Source organism: Alosa alosa, chromosome 24 (assembly GCF_017589495.1).
Source record: "Alosa alosa isolate M-15738 ecotype Scorff River chromosome 24, AALO_Geno_1.1, whole genome shotgun sequence".
NCBI lineage: Eukaryota > Metazoa > Chordata > Actinopteri > Clupeiformes > Clupeidae > Alosa > Alosa alosa.
The window spans coordinates 6,659,448-6,680,247 of record NC_063212.1 but is presented as its reverse complement, the minus strand read 5'-3'; the positions used below and the strand labels follow the sequence as shown (position 1 = coordinate 6,680,247).

Below are 20,800 nucleotides of genomic sequence, written 5' to 3'. Positions count from 1 at the left end.
GCGGAAGCAGAAGCGAACGTGGCAAATGCACTCGAGAGCTTTCAGTGGCCACTAATCCAACATGAGAATCAGCTATACGATATACAACGGCAACGTAGCTGTAACAACTAATACGTGTCCAGAGGATTTGAGCTTGCTGGATGGCAACAGCAAAGTGCTCAATACACAGTAAAGATCACAATAATCCAAACAACTGGGTTCAAAGATTCCTTAAAGAAATGCTTGGGTGTGCAGTAGCGAAAGGAAAATATAGTCAAACCGCAAGTGCATAATTTCTCTTTAATAGTGAGTCATGGTCTGGTTCTCAATGATGAAACGCACAGACTTTTCTGCTAAAATATTCACAGAGGTAATGTCTCTTTTCAGGGCCCTGTACAGCCATCCATTTCAGGGGTACTTCAATGTCTGAGGTTTTATTACTTCATTGCAAAACCTATTCACACAAATTAAAGATCAATCTTTGAATGCTAATATTACAGCATCCAGGAAGTCTAGGTCATTCTATACCGGGCAGGGAAACGTACCCTATTGATAAGCTACAATGGCACAGCAAATAACCATGGCTGATACACACAGACTACGACGCTCTAACCTACTTAGAAGACTGCAGTAAAAACTACTTGCAAGCCAGCACAAGCCATGCCCACAAATAACAACCGCAGCCATGGCGTTCTGCACGGCTCCTTGGACAGGACAGGCAGGGGCGCAGCACATGACGCGAGTGCACGTTCCGCGGACAGCACACAGAACAGAGACAGAACGGACAAGTAGGGGGATTTTAAAGGGGATGTTTACCTGTACCTTCATTGTTTCCCCTTGGAGGGAGCTGTCGCTGTCATCAGCGTCATCCGGCCGGAGCAGGATGGTGTTGCTGAGTAAGTGGTTCTGAACCGCCATGAGGTAGCGTAAGCTTGGAGAAGCCACCTGCAGGCCAACAGCAGAGGGATTGATTAGGGTACAGGATACTCTGTGCAGAAGTGTGTGTGATTATATATATTCATAATATACGATGTATATGAGCCATAAGTGCCATTATGTTGTTTGCACAGAATGCTGCGTTGCTGTTGTTACAAGTTTTCCCACAGTGATGATTTACAGAAGACAGTTCTCTATGTGTTATTCATTTTTACTTCAACATGCAGAGCATTATACTGCAGGACCAACAAAAGATGGTCAAATTCAACCGTGTGAGCCAATCACAGATCAAACAGATGGCTTCATAGATCTTAGCACTCGGGTGGTCTAATCTACACCACAGAGAGCAAAATGGCCTTTGACCAACGGGGACCGAGAGGCCCATTAGCAGCTGACACAACAGCAGCGAGACGCACTGGCACTGTGGACAGGAGCTTCTGGAAGTCGTCCCGGGCCACGGTTTGGCATTTGGTGATGAGGAGGCAGGACTCGCGCACCACTGTCTTCAGGATGTAGTGCAGCAGTTCATCACTCAGCCTGCAGGGGGAGCACAGAGAAGTGAGCGTGAGGGAGAGATAGGGACAGCTCTTCGGTTGAGAGGTGATTCAGTGCACTGAAAATCAGCCTGAAACCAGAAGAGCACAAATTGCTCTGGTAATGTGCAATACAGAATCGGCCAAGAATTTTATCTCCATGGCAGCAAAATCAATTAGACGTTAAACGTTTCGTGATAATTTATGAGACATAACTAAAAGCTGCATGCAATTCACAATGGCCAGCCAATCTCTGATTAGTTGACTATATTTATTTGTTGACTGAAGAAACTGAAGCATGTGAGTGGGGAATGGGATGACCAAACAGATTTAACGCTTCTGGATTTCTCTCTCAGAGGGGCTTTCTAGGGTCACTGACGTTTCAGTATGAAAATTACCTGATATATTCTTTAATCGACGGCAAGCTTATTTCATTAAGATGGACATCTGTGCATAGACAGTGCTGTGGCAGAGGGACCACAGGCCAGACAGTTGTGCTTGTTACCTGTAGTGGTCGTCGTCCTCGCTGCCGAAGCGGTTCTTCTGCAGCTGGTCGGACAGGTTGGTGAGGATGACGTCCCGTAACTGGGACAGGCCACTGTTCCTCTCGCCTGCAAACAGTTAACACGCCACACAACGGTCAAAGTGATTTACGCCGGTCATTTACACGGCTGAGGTCTCTGTGTGAACAGGTCTGGAATTTTACCTTCCGTCAGGACCAGCTTCAACAAGTTGTTCAAGTCCGTCTCCCCCGAATACAAGATATTCAGACCAGAGCTAGAAAAGAGGACAGTGGGTTCACTTATAAGTTAATGTTGTAGATGTGGCAACAATAACATTATACTGTTATTTAAAAACAGATTTCTGAGCTATTAGCATATTCCTTTCATACTGGATGTTCCTTACTGTGAAGGATTGCACCAGACTGGCAGTCAGATAGGGGGCAATACACAAGGCAAGGCATTAATACCACTGTGCACAAACTAATTAAATTACTGCGCAAAATCATTTCACTTATATGCCAATAATATAATCCTGTGCGCATGACCTTACTGTTGAAAACACAGTGACTGGCCCCAGCTGTGGCGCAACTGGCTGGGGCACCTGCACCGTACGCCCCGCCCCGTGGTCCTTTCCGGATCCCACCCCTGCTCTCTCTCCCACTCATTTCCTGTCACTCTCCTATCATTAAAAGGTATAAAAAAAGGCCAAAAAAAATATATACAAAAAAACCCCAAAAAAAAACCAAACACAGTGACTACGAGCTATCATTAAGGTAAACCTCCATCACATTACGCTAAATATCATTAAGGTAAACCTCCGTCACATTACGCTAAATATCATTAAGGTAAACCTCCATCATATTCCGCTAAATATCATTAAGGTAAACCTCCTTCATATTCCGCTAAATATTAAGAAGTGCTAGTATTTCTGCTTGATTACGCACTGCAGCGTAATCACCACATCTCAAATCACCACATCTCAAACTCACATTCCCACCTCTCGACTAATAAGCATCACAGCTTTTAGAACTGTTGTAAACAAGACCAATGAGGTAATAGCAGACCTTTGTCCTAATGGACACAAACAATACACACACAATTACAGACCTGCCAACCTTGAAGACATTTTTTGAGTAGCACCTCAAGCCAAGAAAAAAAAACTGCTCACGTCGACCTCCATGCATGCAGCCAAAAACAGACATAGCAAGATACATTTTGGATGGGGACCCATCTTTAATGTCGCATATCTATCTAAATTTGATCCAAGGTGGATGTTTGCACCTTTTAGCGTAGTTTTAAGTAAAAAATCGTCCCAGTGTTCTTTAATGTGAAAATGCGTGGTTGCTACGCAAAATGCGTACAAGTTGGCAGGTCTGCAATTATTACAACAATATTTCTATAAAACTCCCACCCCAATAAACACTACTAAACTGAATTGAATTCATTACACTGTTCGAGCTCATCCCACTGTTCTCAAGCTCAGAACCACAAGTTCCCTCCGTGACTTAACACCGGCCAATATTTTCCATCCCTGGAAGTAAATCCAGGGCAGCAGTCTACAGAAACGAACAACATAATCATTTTTCTTCATTGAGCTGTGTGTGCCCGGCATGGCTTGGTCTACTCTATCTGTGATGCATCACGAACTGAGAAACTGCGGTACACCCATTGAGTTCATGGCACTTTTCTCTCCCAAACGGTTCAATATGTTCTCAGCAGGGGAGCAAATGGAGCAGACATGGATGAGACGCTGTGATGGCTTCTGAGCTCCACGATGACACACGATGTCAGGCCACAGCACTGCTTTCTGTCTGACAAAACAGCCTCACAGAGAGCAGCTGAGGCCTCTCCTGAACGCTGGCTAAAGCAGTCAGCATGAGCACACTCACTCCCCTGTCTTTTCATACTTGGAAAGTACATTAGCTGTCCGAATAGTCACTAGTCCATCTCCATTCAGATTCACGCAAAGATTCCACTTGGTCGTGTACTAAAAACGTATCACTGTGTCCATCACACAGCTTCTACTTTAGTGAGATATGGCCATATTAATATTGATAATACATTTGATCTATAAATGCCTTTCAAGTCACCCAAGGACACTATACAATTTCAAGGTTCATGGACGTTATACATTACATACAGACAGAAATTACAAAGGACACAGAAATTACACAGAGAGCATTGTACAATTAAAAGTTTAAGACGCGACACACTACATACAAACAGACAGGTGAGTTTACCTGATGGCCAGGCAGACTTCCCTCTGGATCTCAGCTCCAATCTGACCCACCGGAGCCATCAGCAGCTGCCACAAAAGCAGGCCGGCACGCCGCACACTCTCCCGGTTCTGCTCCGACTGCGGGTTAAAGAACCGGAACACCACCTAGAACAGGTACATGGAGAGTGGGTTAATGATTCTAACGAAGACAAAAAACAAGGAAACGTGGGGAGAAGACTAGAGTTAGTGGAAGTAAACGTTGGAGTGGAGAACAGCTCTATAAGTATACAGACATTCATTGAGTGATTAAACTCAACCCAGACGCTTTTTGTCTAATGTACTTCTAACGCACTTTCCCTTTTGAATATTCTTTTTCTCTGCTCATTTTCAAAGCACTTTTGAAAGCTATCGGAATGGTGCCACATGAATAAACCTGCTCCTAAATGGGAGGTCCACCACACCACCCCCGTGGCACCCCCGCGTGTCGCGTCCACTCACCTGAAAGACGACCAGGATGCAGCGGATGATGCAGGTGTCGCCGTTGACCATGGCCTTCTCCATGATGTCGCAGATGCTGCTGAAGTGGCGCGCCTCCATGGGGTGCTGCTTGCCCAGCAGGGGACCCATGGGCATGGCGGGGCCGCTGGCCGCCAGCAGGTTCAGCTGGTGGATGCACATGGCGCCCACGTGGTGCAGCAGCTGGCTGATGACCTTGCCCGTCCCCACCATCTCGTCTGGAGGAGGAGGAGGAGGAGGAGGAGGAGGAGGAGGAGAGGCCAGTTAAAAGGGACAGGCTAGGGATTCAGGGGGGAAAGTCTGGAGCTGATGTTCTTAATGAAATGGACAATCAAATTATAGACCCCTTCCTCTTCCGTGTCTCTGAAGTAACGCGTGTGGGAGGTGGCAGTGTAGTAGCTAAGGAGCTCGGCTAGCATGCAGTAGCCACACAAAAGAAATTTATTCAATTCCCAACACGTTGATGACGTGGTAGGACAGGGGTTATCATGCCTGAGACATTGTCTGACCTCCGTTTTAGATCGAGGACTGTGAAGAGCAATGTGTTGAATTAGAAAACAAGTATTGTATTGCTTTGTAATGTATAACTGGACTGCACTTGTTAAGGTACAAACAAATACAAGTCAGCAACAACAAACAATGTCTACCACGCACTCCAACAAATGCAGCTACTACACTGGTTCACCACTAGTGAAGACAGTCATTATATAATTAGTGCCAGATGCAGTCTAGCCCTGTAATTGGGACTTCCTGCTCCACAAGGGTCTGCTTCTTGTATACAGAATAGCTGGTTAAAACACACACTGCCTTTGGGAAGATGGTCTGTTTGTTTACAACATTCTGTTTTGTAAACAACAATTTTACACACAACTTGTATTGCTATAAAACAGGCAAACCAGATGGGGCCTGCCAAAGGTGGCACAACCCTCTAGGACGCAATATACTTAATGACTGCAATGTTGATCATTATCTGTGTAATGGGTGTGTGGTACACTTTCATCTTTATGGGACACATGCAGAGTTTAAAGCTTAAAGCTTAACATGGTGTACACTTAACAATGGCTTAAGAATGTGAGGGCTTCTGAGAACAGCCACAAAGAGACAGATGTGAGAGAGAGAGAGAGAGAGAGAGAGAGAGAGAGAGAGAGAGAGAGAGAGAGAAAGAGGAGGAGAGAGAGAGAGAGAATATGAGTGAAGGGCATGGAAAAAGGCATGTCTTACCCGTGGGCTCTTGGATTAGGTGGCTAACGCCCAGACGTTGGCACACGTGATGGAAGGCCTGGTTGCCAGGGTTACACCACTGGTCCATGTAGTCGCTGGAGCACGTCCAGATCAAGTTGTTTAGGGCGTCATAGCAGGCCCCTGAAAACACCAGCGTAGGAGAAGCACTTAAAACTCCAGCTACAGAGAGCCCTACCATCATGCTGCCTACGCCTCTCTGAAACAAGGGCTTTGCAATATCCCTCAGACAAAGGTGATGAAGTGGAACACATTTGCAATTAGCAAAGCATATTTTCATTACTAATAACAGCTGAGGTGGGGAAGCTAATTACAACCAAGACATTTATAATTACCATTCAACATGAGGCTGGTCAGGAGGAAATGACATACTATCACACACATTATGCATAATCAGTTTGCACAACACACACAGTGTGTGTCTCGTTCCTTGTCTTTTCTCGTTCCTGGCATGTCTGGAAACCAGATTCGTTTCCAGACACTTCTGCCAATGCCACCAGGTTAAAGATGTGCCCTTACCCAGTCCTCCAACCTGGGCTCCACGGCCCAGAGAGCTGCCTGGGGCGTCGATGAGGTCCACACGGCTGAGGAACTGACCATCTGCTAGATTGAACACCAGACTGGACGCTAGGACTGGAGAGAAAGAGGTAGACCAAGACGGAGGGTGAAGGATGAGAAGGACAATGAGAAAGAGCAGAAATGTGAACAGTCCATACAAATATGTGGAGCAGGAGAGAAACTATTATAAAGCCGAACAGCCTGTGGAGATTACACACATTTTTTTGTCTTCTACGATGGTCTTTGGCGATGAACCATGTCAGACTAGGCGATCATAGAAACATTAATTCTTGCCGCATCTTGGAGATTGGCTACATTAGTCCTACAAGATCATGTAGCCTACTCGTTGCGTGTCGTCATAGTGTTTAGGTCAACAAAAATTCCGACATGCTAGACTTTTGGTCATGGAGTCGTGAAACATCGCAGACAATAAAATCGCAGGTCGTTGAATGTCACATTACAAGACGCGTTCCTCTTTTGACGTCATTCCCAATCTTTCATATTCAGGCATGACACTGGAAATTTGTCAGCTACGACAAAATGGTGGCAAAATCGGGCTAAAATCGTGTAATCTGCCGTGTAAGCCTGGCTGGTTTCTTTTATTTGATTGACATGAATGACCCAAAGCAACACATTAGACGTGTTACAGAAGTGCTTAGTGCGACTGCGGTGTCTCGGATCTTACTCTTGAGGGAGGACAGGCCGCTTGTGCCTCCGAACAGGGAGCGGGTGGCTGAGCTGCCCGCTACGCCTGGCGGCGGCGCCACCATCACCAGGTAGGTGCCGCACACGTACATGGGCGTCTTCCTCAGGGTCTTCAGTGGGAGTCCACAGCTGGTGTTGACTACTGGACAAGAGATAGCGTAGAAGTGAAGAAACAGAGAGAGAGAGAGAAAAAGACATGAGAGAGAAGAAAGAAAGAAAGAAAGAAAAGTTTAGAAAAATCAGCGCAATCACAAACAAATGCCACCACCAATCAAAACTGAAGGGATGCAGACCCCCATCCCCAGACGCAGTCTACCTCATCATATGCTCACAACCATGATTACCATCAACATCACTACCATCATTGTGGCGGTGTGATTGTGGCGGCTCACCTGACTGCTCCTCCTTGACGGGGTTGGTGATGGCCGAGCCAGTGAGGGCGGCGAGCGTGGCCGAGTGTGAGGCGCGGAAGCGCGACATGCGGCTCAGCAGCAGCTCGTTCAGACACTTGGACGACTCGCCCTCCTTGCGCGACAGGATGACGCGTTCCTGAAGGACGTCGGCCACGCACAGCCCCGACTGCGTCTGTGGGGGGCAGGACAGAATGGGCCGAGTCAGAGACAGGCGAGTCCTGATTCAAAGCACACATCAGACTAGGTGACACTGCTGCAATCCCCATCACTGGTACATTACCTCAAGCTTACTTTTGGGAATAATAACATTCAAGGCTCCATTCAACACTCCAGACAGACAAAATCTATCAATCATGAGATGTACAATCAATCAATCAATCATGAGATGTACAGGGACGACAGATGTAAATTTGTGCTATAATCTGGCTCCGTCATATAATGCACATAGTTCCTGTAAAATAAACTTATCAATGAACCAATCAAATCAATCAATCATAATGTATTTCCACTGGCATTATCTGTGTGTGAGGCTTTTCGCTAGTCTGTGGGTGGTCTTACTGAGAGCTGGAAGACGTCCATGAAGACGGAGTGGCCTTTCTGGGTCTTCTCGTTGAGGCTGACGGGGGACCAGACCCAGTAGAGGTAGCTGCCGTCCGAGCACAGGTGCAGGGAGGTCAGGCTGCTGCCCACGGGGAAGTGGTGGGCAGGCATGGCCACCATCTGCACCACCTGGGAGAGCGAGCGAGAGAAAGAGAGAGAGCAGGCGTGCACAGAAGATGCCAACGGAGGATTAACACAGATTAGCAGTTGTGACGAGCTTGTATCTATCTACCAACGTAATCATGGTTCAGCCATAATTGAGCTTATCTGAGGATGACTAACTGGCAAAATCAACTTGAAGCCCAACTCACGCCTTCCACTGCTAAAATATTTGATATTCAAGATCTCTGTGATAACTGCTGATACATTTAAAAGAAAGGTTTTCACATATTCATACTTTTTTACCCAGGAAAATATATATCTAATGGTCTATAACTTGAGGACAATTAAAGGAACCGTATGTAAGAAATGTATTTCAATTAATCATAAAATGGCCCTGATATGTCACTAGACATTAAGAAATCATGTTCATTTCAAATACTTATATCACTGACAACAGTAGTAATTTGTCAAAGCCTTATTTTTCTGAGCAATGGATGCACATTTCAGACCCTGGAAATGTATATAAATAGGGTATCATGATCTCCAAACCCTCCTCCCCATTTCAGGAGAATGTTGTGACAGTATGATCCTCCAGTCGGGAGAAAAATCAACATTAATGAAGGTGTACACCAAGTTTGTTTTGTACTCTGGCTTCTGTCTGGCGTGGAACCGAGGCGGTCAAATGTCAGTCATACGTCAGTGACACGCCCCTGTGCAGGCGGGGACTGAACCAGAACCCGTCTCTGACTGAACTCCACTTTGCCCTAATAGACATGAACTAGGACGACCCATCTTCCTACGCATTAATTATCTTTGGATACATGGCTCTACAGTAATTTGAAAGTGATTGCAGTATCAGTTTTGGCCACAATCTTACATATGGTTCCTTTAAGTTAATGCTTGATTGTCAATTCTCAAGCTGATGAGGCAGCCAAAGTGAATGCAAAAAGTTACAATTATCAATTTTAAAATGCAAGTGGTAAAATTCTCTTTACTTCTGACACACTGTGGCAAAGTGATTGATGGGGGATGAGAATCTAGCAGTGTTAACATTAAAACCAGAATAAAACGTCTATAAAAGGCTGAAAAAAACTCAATGTTTGCCTTTATCAGTGAATGTGGCTAAAGCATGGAAACATGGTGTGAAATGGTGCGGCCCTTTTCACACTCTTCTCTGCACACACTCAGTGTTGTGAAGTGAGGTCCAGCTGGCGTGTTCAGCACTCCAGTGTGAAACAGAGTGCTGATGTTCACACTAGCCGGTGAAGAGGGTGAAACACCCAGCAGCACTAGTGAGTGTGTGTATGCGCGTGTTTTGTAGTGCAAATGCACATGGACAATGTAGGAGTTGATAATTTAAGTCAGCATGTGTCTGACTGGTCAGTGAAATCGTCCATGCCACGACAGGTGTATGCAGGCAGGGAAAGTCATTATTTACTTTTGAGTGGCTGGTGAATTTGACCATGTACTTGTCATTGGCTGGTACAAATAGATGTTTTAACTTAAAAGTTAATTTCCAGCCCTGGGTGGATGAGTGTTTTGCACAAAGAGTAAAGGGGCTGCAGATAAGAGCTTGTGTGTGTGTGTGTGTGTGTGTGTGGGTTTGGGTTTGTGTGCATTACCTGCAGCGTGTAGGGGTCCATGACCTGGCAGAGTTGGTGTGGTTTGGCATCAAAGGAGGCGGGGCGATGGAGCAGGCAGCCACTACAGTAGACCACCCAGCCAGCCTCCAGCTCCTCATTACGACAGTACACAAAGCCCCTGAGAGAGGGATGGAGAGAGAGAGAGAGAGAGAGAGAGAGAGAGAGAGAGAGAGAGAGAGAGAAAAGACATTTAGATGATGTCAGTGCATTTGAACAGTACTCTTGAACATAACATCACTGTTATGTGGGACGGGTCCACATGTAGCGTGTGAGTAAATGAAGAGCATGTGTTATTGGCATTGAGAAAGTATCTTGACATGTGGATGTGGTGGGAGGGCCTGTATATTGATAGCAGAGGTGAATGTTACTCTGGACATGTGTACGTGTGTGGCTACAAATGTGACCAACATTACAAATACCCTGATGGAGAAGTACACAACGTTCACCAGGGTATATCAATGGTCAGATATGTTAAATATGTGCAGCGTATTTTTTTGTGTGTGTGTGTGTGTGTGTGTGTGTGTGTGTGTGTGTGTGTGTGTGTGTGTGTGTGTGTGTGTGTGTGTGTGTGTGTGTGTGTGTGTGTGTGTGTGTGTGTGTGTGTGTGTGTGTGTGTGTGTATTTTTTAGCTCTAGGTTCGCGTTACCTCAGTGTGCCATGCAGGCCAGAGCCGAGCTTGCTGAGGCCTCTCCCAAAGGAGTTGGTGGTGTAGAGATAGAGACCGTCAGTGGCCAAGCAACGGCCCAGGTCTGTGTCTGCAGCAGGGGGAGACAGAGAGAGAGAGAGAGAGAGAGAGAGAGAGAGAGAGATGAAACAGGTGATAATAAAGATAAAGTCATTAGGAAACAGGTACACACAGAACAGTAGGGATGACAACAAGAACAAAAACGAAAGGGATGGAACCAATCACTTTGTATACATCCCATGAGAGAACAGGGGAGAGAGAGAGAGAGATAGAGAGAGAGAGAGAGACACATAAGCTATTGGCTTTGACTCATAGCAGGTGGTGTGTGTGGGGGACTGCGGGCCCCTGATTCATTCGAGGCCGCTAGACTTCCCGAGGACCAGCAGGGGGCTCTTGCACCTCACCCCCAAACCAGACTCTCTCTCCAGCCTGCTTCCTCATCAGCCGCCATACTCTCTCTGCCTACTTATGGTGACTCAGTAAGAGCGCTAGCGTGGAGATGGAAAGCAACCACTTGTGTTCTGTGCTGAGTCCAGCGATTAAATCTGTGTGTGGAGTTCTGTGAATGCTCCACTGAGCTATAATGTGAAGAGTAGCAAGATCATATATACGTATGCATACACCTTGAGAATGGGTATCTGCTGGACATCACCATTATGATTGAGTGTGTTCTTCTGCCTGCGGGATGGCAACCTTTATCAGCTCCCTGTGCTGAAACTATATACAGGAGGGTGTCTGAAAGCAGGGCGGCTGATCTGGGAGCAGCTCAGCTGGTCTGCACCTACAAGGGTTTCTGGAATGGACGGTGGTGTGGGCAGGTCAGGTCACGTCCCAAATCAGCGACTTGTGAACTGAAGGGGGGGATGTATTGGCTTACAGGAGTGCCCAAGGTCAGCTCATCGATCACTCGGCACCAGAATTGTGCTCAGCAGAATTCAGAAACATAGCAACTATCGGCTTCATGAGGAGAATGCGCCTCTTTAACAGTCAAAATGAGCCCAAACTACATGGTGCCAGGGCGTCCCATGAAACACTGAAATGAATAATATACGGATGGATATGAATTAATCATCGCATTGGAAGGGGGCTGGCACTGAATTTAAAAAGGCCAATGGACCTCGTCCAGTATACTGACACCAGCATGCTGAAGACAAAGAGCTTAGTCATAGCTTACCGCACATGCCCAATGGGAGAAGTATGTGCACAAACAAGCACGCAGAGGACGCTATAGAGGCGGCCTATAAAATGGCAATGCAGTTTCACTCACTCACAATACAGCGCAACACACATCCATGCATGTGTGTTGAGAGAAACACAGATACTGACACTGAGACAGACAGACCATTCACACCCCATCCTTTTCACCACAAACAAACAAACAAACAAACAAACAATCAATCAAACAAACACACACACACCTTTGCTCTCAGCTGCGGCTGCATTGCTGTCTGGGGTAGGTAGCATGTCCTCAAAGCCCCAGGAGACACTGTGTTTCCCCCCTAATAAACATGATGGAGAGCCCGGCCCCCCCTCTAGAAGCAGCAGCCTGCGAGAAAGAAAGACAAAAGACATAAAGACAGAGAGAGAGAGAGAGAGAGAGAGAAAGAGAAGAGAGAGAAAGAAAGAGAGAGAGTTTAATTACAGTGACACCTACACAGGAGTGCAAAACACAAGGCAGGGATGCTGACAACACTTTAAAGCGATCCCCAACATCAGCCTAAGCCACTGAGATCCACCAACTGCTGTTTGCGGACGTGATGGTATTAACAATACAACAGACTCTAAAATATAGAACAAAAAAAGAAAAATAAACCAGCGATAAGAAGCAGTTCATGTGTCAGGTGAAGAGACGACCTATTTATAGACATGGCAGGCACATTGCGTAGGTTAGCGGCTGTCGCTGTGCCCTCGGGCACCTTGGAGTGATACCCATCAACCATGTATGGCCGATAACGATAACCGATATTTATTGGTTTGTTGTGGCCGATACCGATACGATAACTGACTTGAGATTAATAAGAGTGCTGCAGAAAACTAGAGAGATAGAGCGGAGTGATACAGAAAACTGGGCTGTTCTTGCCAAATAATTACCGGTAACTAGGCGTATAGACCCTTTCAGTTGTTTCCTAGACGGTTTCCGGTTGAAACGTTCAAAACCAACGCAGATACTTTGAAATGAAAATGAACCAGACTTCAGCATAATGCTCTACAAAATAATGCTCTTAAAACTTTTTTTGTCCCCAAGTTTCCATTAGCTCAATGTTGTTTTCTGTGCCACTGGAAATGCCTTAGGAATGCACATTTGTTTATGCAACTGAAAGGGTAAATATGGAGAAGCAGTGGCCTACTGGTTAGGGCTTCGGGCTTGTAACCGAAGGGTTGCTGGTTCGATCCCTGACCCAGTAGGAAAATTGTGGGCAGGGGAAGTGGTTGAGCACTGCTCTCCTATGCCCACATCCACAGCTGAAGTGTCCTTGAGCAAGGCACCTAACCCCTCACTGCTCCCCGAGCGCCGCTGTAGCAGGCAGCTCACTGCTCCGGGTTAGTGTGTGCTTCACCTCACTGTGTGTTCACTGTGTGCTGTGTATGTTTCACTAATTCACGGATTGGGATAAATGCAGAGACCAAATTTCCCTCACGGAAGCAAAAGAATATATATATAAAAAGTCACTAACTATAGAGATTTTGGGATGATTCAAAGATATGCAATAGCGTTTTTTTTGTTCTCCTTTTCGTGTCACATTTAACGGTTTTATCTCATTGGTAGAACGTTCAGGTCATTAGCAAATTGGCTGGAAGGTGAATTAGCTCAGCCTCCAAACACAGCGGTGGGCTGGGCAGCGCGGCCCTGATCATATCAAAACACCGGCCCTGCTCTCACTGAATGATGTTAGGAGCTCATCATGTGCAGGAAACCAAAAGAAAAGTCAGGAAGTGGTGGTAACAGTCATTAGTCACTACATAGCCACTTAATTAAGGGATTAGCATTTGATGTGTTATGACCATAGACTGTTCATATAGAACAGTGAATGGTTATGACGATGTTAAGATTTGTGTCAATGTATGTGCTAATATGTTAAGCATTTTAACGTTAATAGATCTGCATTAGAAATCTATGCATTAGTTATTAGAGAGTTTTTATATCTGTATAGTCTCACTAAGCTATAAAATATATTCATCCATAATCCAGCAATTCCTTGTCCATATAGCAGAACTGTTCAACAAAGTAGAATAAAACCAGTTCTGTCTAATGCAAATCCAGTTCTAATGCTTGTCATGAAAAACAAGCGCAGTGTGTAAAAAGATAACATTGCTGGCTTGTGTGCTTTCCCTTCCACTTGCAGACAGCTCAAAGCCAGTTCAAAATGTCCCCAAAATGTTCTACGATACAAGTGAACAGTGGGGGCATTGGAGTGCCCTGCCGGATGTGGACGGCCCTGCTGGTATTAGGCATGCAGGTGCTGTGCGGGAGTGACCGGGCACGCTCACCTGTACAACACATCGGCCACAGGCAGCTGGCCTAGGTCTGTCTGCTTCTGCAGCAGGTGGACTGTATGGATGAACGTCTTCAAGGATCCCCTGGGAAAAGACAAACACACACACACATAGACAGAAAGACCAGGAATTATATTAGGTGGATGACAAAATAACATTATGAGAATAAGGGGAGGAGTGTTTCTGGATGTGTATGGTTTATGGAGTGTGGGAAGTCATCGGCAGTGTGAGTCAGTGTTACACAGGCACAGGACTGAGGTCATAATATTAGCTGATTCAGACCTGCTTGACACAAATGCCTCAAAAGTTCGCTTTCTCCACAGCTGCTGACGTCATCAAATGAGGACAAGACAAAGTGGTGTGACATTTAACCCCTGCATTTGTCTGTGTGTGTGTGTGTGCCTTTGTGGGTGTTAATCATGACATCCCAATATTGAGTTTGTGTTCAAGTGAACGGAGTGTTTTTGGGAGTCAGTCAAAACACAGCCTCCACAACAACACAACACACAAACAACACGAAACAAAGATCCAAACACACGTCGAGACAGACATAAACAGTGCATCTAGAATATACGAGTCAGATTCTGTCCACCAATCCCAATACAAACACCTCCCATCCCACCCTTGTGAAAGCCCAGGCTCTGCCTCCCTCTGACCCCTGTGTGTTGGGTGGGGGTGGTGGTGGTGGAGGGGGTCGTGGGGACGTAAAGAGCCCAGCAGAAGCCAGAACGCTGGACGCTTCCCTCACACAAAGAGCCAAAGAGACGCTTGCACAAAAGCGGCAGAGCCCAGAACGCCACTGCCACCACCACCACCACCACCACCACCACCATTTCACCACTCTGCTTTTGACAACTCAAGCTCCCGTGTCACCGCCAGCAGTGGGCTTTAAAAAGCAATGGAAACCACACAAAGAAAACAGAGTACAGAAGGAAGAGAGAGAGAGAGGAGAGAACGAGAGATCGAGAACAGAACAAAGAGAGATTAGCATGAGGGAGAAAATGGGCCTTTTGGCAGTTGGTAATTAAGTAAACTGTCCCCAAGTAAAAAGTCCCTGAAAAGTAACAGTAATATCATATGCCTCCGACATCTACCAATAAATTTTATGGACCTTTGCTCTCCTTCATATATAATGCAGGTCTCTCCTTATCTGCTCTCATTTTAAGCATTATATGTCGAAAAGCAGAAGGAGCCATGCTGATCATAATGACCTAATTCACCTTAAAAAGTCCCCCACCTTCAACTACTGATGTCTACCCTCACATTGCTGGTTGATGTCATATTAGGGGCAGCAGCCAGGATCTGGCTCCATTAGGACCGATCATCAGGGGTAACAGCCAGAGATGAAACAAAACAGGCCCTCAGCAGTGGTGCCTCTGTTTGGTTAACGCACTGACCTCATCCCCTCTTGAAACACTCAGCCTACGGCGCCTCAGACCAGAGGTCTAAATTGGGACGATGTTTCCTCAAAACACACACATCCATTGCAGTGTGATACAGAGCGACAGAAGAAGGCTTCGGGCTCATCACGAATATGGCTTACTGCACTAGGGATACACACACTCAGCCTAGAAAACCCTTGCTGTGATATTATTCAATCTCCTGAGAGATGATTCAATAATCCGCATTTTTTAACAGGTAACGTTACTGAATTTTTAATCTCTGTCTGTCTGTCTGTCTGTCTGTCTGTCTGTCTGTCTGTCTGTCTGTCTGTCTGTCTGTCTGTCTGTCTGTCTGTCTGTCTGTCTGTCTGTCAGTCTGTGGGGCAACAACAGCACTCTGCCGCCTCTGTTTAGGTGACTACCGCTGCATAATGTTGCCTCTTCTTCTCGTGATTATTGCGGGATATCTGCATTAAAAGGCCTTCTGTCTCACCTGGCACAGGCAAGGGCCACCAGGGCAGCAGCAGCGTTCTCCCTCTGCATCCCGTGCAGCGGGCGTGGGACCCCAGCCCCGGGCCCCCCCTCCTCCAGCCAGGTGCACAGCAGCCCCTCTAGGCCGTTGAGGCAGTCCGCGGGCTCCTTGCCCAGGCTGAGCGGCTGGCAGTCGCGCAGGCAGGTCAGCAGCACCTCGGCCGTGACGCCGCAGAGCGCCGGGTCGTTGCGCGTTTGTGACTGCAGCAGCGGGAAGAGCAAGAGCAGCCCCACGCGCGAGGTGAAGGGCGCCTGCTCCGCGCCGCCCGCCTGGTGCCCGGCCGCCTGGTGCCCGTGGTGGCCGTGCGAGTGGTGGTGGTGCAGCAGACCCTGCCGCTTCAACATGGCCAGGGCCTCCTCGTCGGATCCCGACGTCCCGGACGAGCCCCCAACTCCGGCGCCGGACGCTGCGCCCACACCCATGGAGCTGGCCGAGGGGCCTGGGACGCCCTCGCGATCCTGCTGCTCCTCCAGGGCCAGCTGCCGCTGGGCGCCCCAGAGGCCACGCAGTGCGTTGAGGCGGTACTCCAGCAGACGGGCATACGCATTGCTCTGGTTGCCGCAGACGGCCCGCAGACGCTCAGCAAGCTCCACAGGGTTCTTCGTCTCAAAGGTGAGGATCTGAGAACAGAGTAAAGAGAGAGAACCATTTCAGACAATCACTCCAAGACTACTAAATCTATAGAATAAGTGTGTCGATATCAAACATCAAAACAGCTCCTCCACTGTGCTAGACATTAAAACAGCTTCCAAAAAAGTTAATATGAATTTCAATATCATACTTTTATTTCTATTAACAATTCTCTCTACTCTCCCTGAACCTTACAACTGATCTGTTTTTTAATCCATTTCATAAAGAAATATACAAGAGTTGCTAGTACAACAGTAAGATTGTCTAAAACAGCTAAGTCATAACCGGTTCTGAAAGATTTCACTTCTTTAGGTTAGCCTATCTGCAATTGTCCACAAAACACCAGAATGCCACTCGATTGTAATGCAGTGCACATCTCAGTGGATTCTCCAAATCTGAGACTGTATCAGCAGTCTAGACTGCAGACCGATCCTCCCTCTGAGACTGCCACTGTGAGCTGGGGTGTGATAAGGTGGATCAGAACAGATCAGGTGATGGGCAAGAGCACAACCTTGCTAAAACAGACAAAGGGGTCATTCTAAGGACCGGATTTTCGTTTCAGAGGTTTAAGTCACTGCACTGCCTAAACCAACTGACCAAAGAGTCATCCTATATTATTGTACTGCTACAACTCATTTTTCCCTAAGAAAGGGGAGGGACTGGGAACATGCATAGTACATAGCAGCCAAAGCCTGGTTACGGTTGTGTGTCCTACACAAAGAAACAAACTGGCATAACATTGGGACTCCATAAAAGCTATATCAGGACATTTGATAAATGAACGCACAGAACGCGGTCTGCTCAAGCTCTTTTGATCAGAAATCACAGAGGAAACATTCACTTACATTGGCTTTCTGTGAAATGTTAACCTAATTGATTTAAAAAATGTTGTGAGATAAAACAACAGTGCACAGGAGTAGCCCTCTCCCACTTTATAATGGCTCAGGTAGATGCTGACTTGCTGGTTTGATTATAACACTGGGATAGCTTAACACTTGACAGAGCATCAATCATGTCAGCATGACAGAAATCACAGGATGCAACCAAAATATATAGGTTTAGTTAGCAACACTGTGTGAAATTTCCATTGTGGATATTTAGTGTAGTCTGGATTTCATAACTTCACCTAAAACCCCCAGCCATAACTTCTCCCCCATGGAGCTGTCTCTGACCTCAGATCAGTCACTAAGTACCAGCACAATGTGTTGGAAAATCATGTCCTAATTTGTCAAAAAGAACCATGAACTTTCTAGGCAACAGGTCACTACATCTAGTTCACTTTCCTACTGAATGGGCATCAAATAATTGACTTGTTGGACGAGAAGACCAACAGGTTTTTGTTTGCCTTGAGTATTTGGTGAGCGTTCCCAAACACTCACAAACAGGCTGAGGAGGTAGTTCTAAAAGACAAACAGTGGAGCTGGACGTGGGCTTGACGATGGTAACAATGCAATTACCGTTACAATGGAATGTTAACACCAAATCATTCAAATTTAACGGTTTAGAAAAAACATGTTCACCACAACCGTTTGCCAATGTTTGCCGAATTTGAACGCACCTCTGGTATTTGATGCTATTTAGAACTCTGCTCTCTGTGAGCCAGTCTGTTCATCCATCCAGTTCTATCAAAATCACTTAAATGTCTTTATGGACCTTGCTTTGTGCACTGTGGACAGCCATGCTGGTGGAGACATAATAGTATAACACCGTTTCTTCAGGGGTTGAGCTTGGGTAGGTGAATGGAAGCTGTTACAGCTTCAAAGGGGGGGACCAACTCCCAATACCTATATGAACTTAAAAAACGGGATGTCATTGAAGTTACTGTGGGTGTAGTGGTAGGCATTTGTGGAAATGGGTGCGCACATCCAAAATATGTTTTTACAGGTGCCAGACAAAACGTGTCAGAGAAAGAGAGGGAGATGAAGATCTGTTGAGATCGATACAGATATCGATAAGTCGTCTTAGAGTAAACAACAGCAGTCTGTTGTTTGTTTTGTAGACCCAATTTACATTTTTGAAGTGCGTTTTTCAGAATGGAATACACACAGAATGAATGTGTGTATTGCAAATAGAATACAAAATTAAGACAGTGAGGCCCATTAAATTTAAATCACTGTTTTACTCCCATGGACATGATTTCTCCTGTATCATATTTTACTGTAAGCCAATCAAGATGATAAGTGGCAGTGAAGCGCATCAGACAGCTCAGCATCTGTTCCTAAGTAACATTTCTGGGGTATCGATTACAGCCAGGCTTGACGGCCTTGCTGAATTAGAGAGGTCGGAATCCATTATGCCATTTAGCTGGCCTGTACAGCATTGATTCCACTCCAGATACACTTGCGTTAGCGTGGATGGAGAGTTCTGGGAGGAGACAAAAATACCCAGAAGCCCTGCATCACATGGGGAGTATTGTAGATCTGTGTATGTTGGTAATGGGAGGTCTACCACGATTTTTTTTTTTTAACACATCCACACAAAAAAACGTACAGATGGGATGATGTCACAAAAGCAGTGACGCATTACCAATTAGTGCCAGTAAATAACATCCCAGTGACGGATCATGATGAGTCTGCTACGGGTCTCTGGTGATAGCCAAGTAGCAAATACCGATGTTGTATTACATAAGGCACCAGTGTAAGGGGACACCTAGCCTACAGCGGCTGAAGAAACAGTAACTTCAATCTATCACAAAAAGAAGAGACAAAGTTGCTCCTGCTCACTGCATTTGTTTCTACAAACTAGACACACCACACTTGACCTCTCATTTTGCCCTCCATTTCTGTCTCTGTCTTTTTGTCCCCCCTCCTGCACTCCCCCCTACAATCTCTGGACACAACCTCAAAGCTCTGATTGTATTACAGTTCCACTCTGGAGATACACAGCCTTGCAGGCTCAGGTTGCAAATCACTGCAGATTGCCCCCTTCCCGACAGGAAAGAGGTTACACAGCATTTCTCATCACTTTGGCCAGGTTCTCACCAATATAAAGAGACCCTTGAGATAATACTACAGAGGTGTGGAGTGTGTAGAACATGAGCAATAGCAATGCTTTCTTTATCTGCCCAGGTATCTGTCCTGCATTGGTTTATGTTGATTCTATTGCATGGTGAATTAATTCAACCTCAAGGAAGGCATATGCTTTATCACCTAGCTATTTACATAGCATTAACTCGACCTTATTCACATGTCTGCAATCGATGCACTCCACAGTACTACTGCCACAGCTTGGTGTTGACCGAGGACGAGCAATACAAAACAGAAAGCTACAGAACAGTGCACAGTGCTGGGGAAAGTGCTAAATGCTGACACAGACAGAAGATTATGATGTTGTTTATGTTGAGTCCAGACAGAAAATGGCCTGTAATCCATCACCCACCTGTCAACATCATGACCAGAAATTTCTCACTACACACCCTTTTAATGCTACATAAAAAAACATAACCAGGCTCCAGACAAGAGAGGAAAGTCAGCCTATTTTTTTAGAATGGCTACTGGTCAATTGTAGGTTATTGTATGGACCGGACAGGCCAAACATGAACACAATGGGGTCATGAGGAGAAACGGATCTCCCATATCTTTCATGGGAATCCACATCAGACTAGATCTACATGGACTGGTCTTCCTGATTTGTGTCTGCTGAGGTCAACTAAAAAGACTGGTTTGAATCATCAATAATGCAATGAAACATGGTAGGTACAAAGAAATAGGTGGGCCAAACCTAAGCGGGCCAAACCTAAGGGAGGTAAAAGGTGTGTATGATAAATCGTCAAAACTGAAAACATAAAAGAGTAGAAAAGTTTTAATGGTAGGAAGAATTCCATATTACTTATTATTAAGTCACTGTCTGGGCACTGGACAGTTAAAAGTACGCTGCTGTGACTGCTTTTGGGGTAAGGTAGCCGGCAGGCTCTAAAGATCCAGAATATTCCAGATATTTTAGTCATGAATAAAAGCAGGTCAACACACCGCACAATGACACGTTTCCTTCAGCAAAGCTGGAAAATCCTAATGCCATACACTAACACTGACTTAATGGTCTCGAAGGGTATGTGTTTATCCCAAATTGACATGGCTACCTTAGCATTTGTATGTTGGGTGCTAACAACACGATTCAGCGATGTTAATTAAG

At 45.9% G+C, this 20,800-nt stretch overlaps 1 protein-coding gene across 1 annotated transcript in view; it reads right to left on the bottom strand.

The window, feature by feature from the left end:
- The window catches only part of LOC125289933 (probable E3 ubiquitin-protein ligase HECTD4), a 66,305-nt gene that overhangs the window by 44,193 nt on the left and 1,312 nt on the right, over nt 1-20,800 (bottom strand). Inside the window, 16 exon segments of the mRNA XM_048237042.1 lie at nt 796-924; nt 1,332-1,452; nt 1,954-2,059; nt 2,155-2,225; nt 4,192-4,334; nt 4,668-4,903; nt 5,907-6,047; nt 6,444-6,557; nt 7,168-7,326; nt 7,580-7,772; nt 8,159-8,329; nt 9,925-10,063; nt 10,592-10,700; nt 12,049-12,176; nt 14,120-14,209; nt 16,001-16,659. Coding sequence (XP_048092999.1) covers nt 796-924; nt 1,332-1,452; nt 1,954-2,059; nt 2,155-2,225; nt 4,192-4,334; nt 4,668-4,903; nt 5,907-6,047; nt 6,444-6,557; nt 7,168-7,326; nt 7,580-7,772; nt 8,159-8,329; nt 9,925-10,063; nt 10,592-10,700; nt 12,049-12,176; nt 14,120-14,209; nt 16,001-16,659 — 2,709 coding nt within the window.